General features: G+C 32.3%; 1 protein-coding gene across 1 annotated transcript; it reads right to left on the minus strand.

Annotated features, from left to right (window-relative positions):
* Positions 1 to 2827: 2827 nt before the first annotated feature.
* LOC149144704 (FBD-associated F-box protein At2g26860-like) lies at positions 2828 to 3811 on the minus strand. The gene has a single exon (XM_089452244.1). The coding sequence runs from the start codon at positions 3809 to 3811 to the stop codon at positions 2828 to 2830; it is 984 nt and encodes a 327-aa protein (XP_089308370.1).
* Positions 3812 to 4368: the final 557 nt, after the last annotated feature.

Consider the following 4368-nt stretch of genomic DNA (forward strand, 5'->3'; position numbering starts at 1 on the left):
CTCAATGAGAAAAATATAAAATCAATAATATAAAAAGCTAAACTAAAGAATTAAAACATGCTAGAGCTCATGGTACTCTATCTCTTATATCTTCTATTAATTTTATCAATCCTATCTATCTTTTATTAAATTTGAATATAGAAGTTCAAATTTTAGAGCTTATTTCTTTTCAAAGTCTAAATATTAATCCAACATTGATATAGGTAAGTATGAAAGAAAAATGTGTTTGATACCTAGAGGTTTCTATAGATACTTTTAGATTAAATGCATACTTGTTAATATTTTCGCATGAGGTTTAGATTTTTGAACAGTTTTAAATTGCAAGTTTACAAAATGCTTTACGGATAGCTAAATTATTGTCATATTTAAATATAAGTTTTGATCAATATAATATTTTTCAATTATGATTAACCCATTTTTTTCTCAAATTTAGTCTTTCAAGTTTTTTGTTATAATCTCTAATTTAATTTTTTTTATTTACAATTAAATTAAATTGAACTTTGAGATTTGAAATTCACAATAGATAAAATTTACAATTAAATTAATAAAATTTAAAAATTGAAATTACTCAATAAATTGTTATTATTTTAATTTATTATACTATAATTCCTATTAAAATTTAAAAATTGAAGTAGACTGTCACTATTTTAATTTATAGTACTATATAACTAGATAGCTCCTTTGAAATCATACTATTCTACAAAATAATAAATAAAAACCAGATGAAAAAGGAGTTATCGAAAAACCTAGGCGGCCTTTCAAAAAGTTATCGGTGGCAAAATTCTTTATGACAAGCGCCGCTTTAATTGCAGTAAAAAGTATTGCTGAGGAGTTTACCATGATTTTTTAAATTAATTTTGACATTTCTTCGACGGGCAAATAACAACCCTTGAAAACAACATTTTCAACCTAAAAGTTAAAGTGATTTAAATTAATAAGGGTTTTTCTTCCACTAAAAAATAACAACCGATGAAAACAATATAGTCGACCTAAAAGCTAAGGTGATTTAAATTAATGTGTTTTCTTCCACGAGAAAATAACAACCCATGAAGACAATATTGACAACCTAAAAGCTTAGGTAAAGTACAACCCATACCTGATAACACCATGCTATCTGATTGGTAATGGACAGAGATTTCCAAAAGGTCCACATTGAAGGGGAAAATCCAAACATTGATACCGTAATGCATCCAAAGTTGCATAAGGAAACAAAGATTGATAGGCTAACATAGGTAAGAAATATACATAACTAAACAGAGATGTACATTACCTAGAAATATTTTTACCGCTAGAGACACTCAAATAGACTACTTAGAGATCGCATTTAGAGATCGCATCAAGACGGCCAGCAATTAAAACAGAAGTTATAAGATTAGAGTTTCTGTCTGTCACATACTTTCATTCTATCATTTGTCCATCATGATTCACAATATTAAAAGGTAACACATATTCTTGCTCTAGTCGAAGCACATCCCAATAGCTTTTGCAAAAAGGCATTTTCCGTCCCAGGATCCGATTGTAATTCCACTTCCAGTATTTCAAGAGCAGATGCGCTTTTAAGCAACTTATCCAATATACTTATTTCCACTTTAGCAATTCGATTTATACATACCTTCACTTTCCGAATATTACCGAGTAGAGAGATTACACATGGTAATATTGGATCTCTTACTAGCCCTTGCATTCACATACCGAATGCATACCATGTAAAAGTTAATACTGGTCTTCTCCTCCGTAACTAACACATCATCAATACACATGATTATGGTGAGATATTATATACATTATACAATGGCAACACAATAATCCATCTCAATACAATAATTCATGGATAATGTCAATTCAGTAATTCATCCCAATATAATAACTCATTTTTTAATTTAATTATCACTAACTTTAAATTATTATAATTTATACTTAATAGTAATCCTAAATTAAAAGCTAATATTTATATTAAAATTAATTATGTTTTTTTCTAATTTTTTATTTTTATTTTTTTAGTTAAATTGATTAATTAAAAAAATATTATATAGACATATTTCATATTAAATGATTTTTTTGAGTATGTAATAATCTATATATTCTTCTCATATAATGATAAATCATGATATTGATTCATACTGTTATAGAAAAAATATTTACGCAATAAAAATTTTAAGTGAATTTCTATAATTCAGAATAGTTTTAGATATTTTTGTAAATATATATATTTAACTTATATGTTAACCTTTTGATCCATGGTCTTATCAAAAAAATGATTTACAAATTAAAATTTTAAATGAATTTTTATAATTCAAAATATTTTTACATATTTTTGTGTGTATATATATATAACTCATATATTAATTATTTTAACAATAATAATAATTATTCAAAATAATTATAATTTAGATAATTTTTTATAAATGTTTTTTATGCTTATTTATTAATCATTTAATTTATATTACTGTAGTACTAATTAGAATGATAAACCATAAATAAATATACATCTAACTAGTAAATAATAATTATAATGATAGACATCATCATCTGTAATACAATTATGAAATTAAATACAAATTTCTACATTAGCTCATACATTATGAAATTATGAAATTGCATTCAAATTATCAAAGGATCAAATTCATTTTCGCACAGCTAGATTTGTCCATAAACACAGCGCAAGACACTACGTTGCGGGGTTATGTCACTCTTATGTTAGCAGAAGCAGAAAAGTGTCACCATTGAAAAATCCATCGCAGAGAGTGAAAAGCGTAAAACTGCAAGTGAAATAATACATTTTTTGCCTTATCAGATCAAACATGCTCCTCACTCGTAGTCGTGTTAGTCAAGGAAGCCTTTCGAGCAGATTATCAATGAAAACAACCATCTGTCTTTGGCTTCTCCACATGTCATTGATCACGAGCTTCTTCAATGTCTTGAAATTCCCCACTATCTCAAGAACTCTCTCTACTGAAACATAACCCGAAGTCAACCACATTACAGCAACATCGCTGCCACACTGCATTTTAATTTTAGAGACTAAACATGAAAGTTCGTGAAACAACACTCCATTTATTCTCAGATCGCCTATGTTAGTTAACACCATCTCCAGAGTTCTAAACTTCGGACAGTTCACCGTTAAAGCCTTCCATGTACCATGTACAGATAAATGTGTAAGGTCGGGAGCTGAGATAACAGGCTTCCTTAGGCCAACGCAGGCGTGCAGGGTAAGTTTCTGAAGAAACGGACTATGCGAGATAAAACAGGATAAAAGCTCGTCTGTGAACTGCATCCCTTCGAAGGAGCAAGTAATGAGATGGTTGAATCCAGAGAAATGGGTCGGAAGATGCTTAAGATTGTAGTTGGAAAGCCTGAGCGTAGCGAGATGTGTGCATGTAAAAAGGGCAGGCGGGATTTCTCTTCCAGGAGTATACGTACGGAAATTAGAGTAATGGTTAGGTGAATCACAGAGAGTCAGGTGTTGGACAGTCCTACAGGCTGCGTACGTCACCCATTGCCATACGCTTTCACGAGTAAACTGCAGATAGTAGGTGAACAAATGAAAAGCGTCAATATCTGCCGAATGCAACATCAGAAGGTTGGAGATTATTTTCTCCACCGTTGGAACAGAGTCTGGATCTGGATCTCGGCTGGTAGTGGGCACAAGAAGAATGGGAGAGAGAGTGAGTTGTGGAATTTGGGTGTAGAGGAATTTCCATCTCTTCGACAGAACCGAGCATCTGACGGCTTCTCTGATCGGAAGTTTAGAAAGGATGAGGCCAAGCAATGGGATTGGAAGAGTAGAAAGTATATCTGCAACAGGCGGCATGATTGCAATTGACAAATCCTCAGATAGGCAAAATTAATGAAGGGGATCTGAACAGGTAAGATAGACTAGAAATGAAGGAAGTTGCAGCAGGACAGAAGGAAAAATTACAGACGTTTACAGATCCGTTGAGATGGGTTGAGATGTTAGGCTACCAAATTAATTTCCAAATTCTCACACAGGATGAATCTATCCACTGGCACATGTTGAAGGTGAGCGCTATCCAGCAGGATGTCCATCATGGTCATCCATCCCGCCGCCACCGCCTGTAATTGATCTCAAATGCAGCCGGATGGATTGCCTCGCATGATGCATCCCGCCGCCAAACCTGATTAAATGCAGCCGCATGGATGGCACGCATACCACCGCCACCCCCTACAATTGAACGCGCCATATGAAATGATACGATTTACGATGTTGATTGCTAAACAATACAATACGGTGTGCATTAATGTCTTGAACTTTTTGTGAACCGGCTCAGTTCATGTTTTCGTTTTAACAATCTAAGCTATATTCTGGGCGGACATAGCGGAAGTCTATGTTTTTTAAGTCGACCTGTT

This window comes from Pinus tabuliformis, chromosome X, assembly GCF_031772625.1.
Source record: "Pinus tabuliformis cultivar Carrire ecotype Pingquan chromosome X, CPIR1, whole genome shotgun sequence".
Taxonomy (NCBI): domain Eukaryota; kingdom Viridiplantae; phylum Streptophyta; class Pinopsida; order Pinales; family Pinaceae; genus Pinus; species Pinus tabuliformis.

What these genes read in the sequence shown, in the direction of transcription:
- LOC149144704 (XM_089452244.1), bottom strand. Translation starts at nt 3,811, where the DNA reads ATGCCGCCTGTTGCAGATATACTTTCTACTCTTCCAATCCCATTGCTT.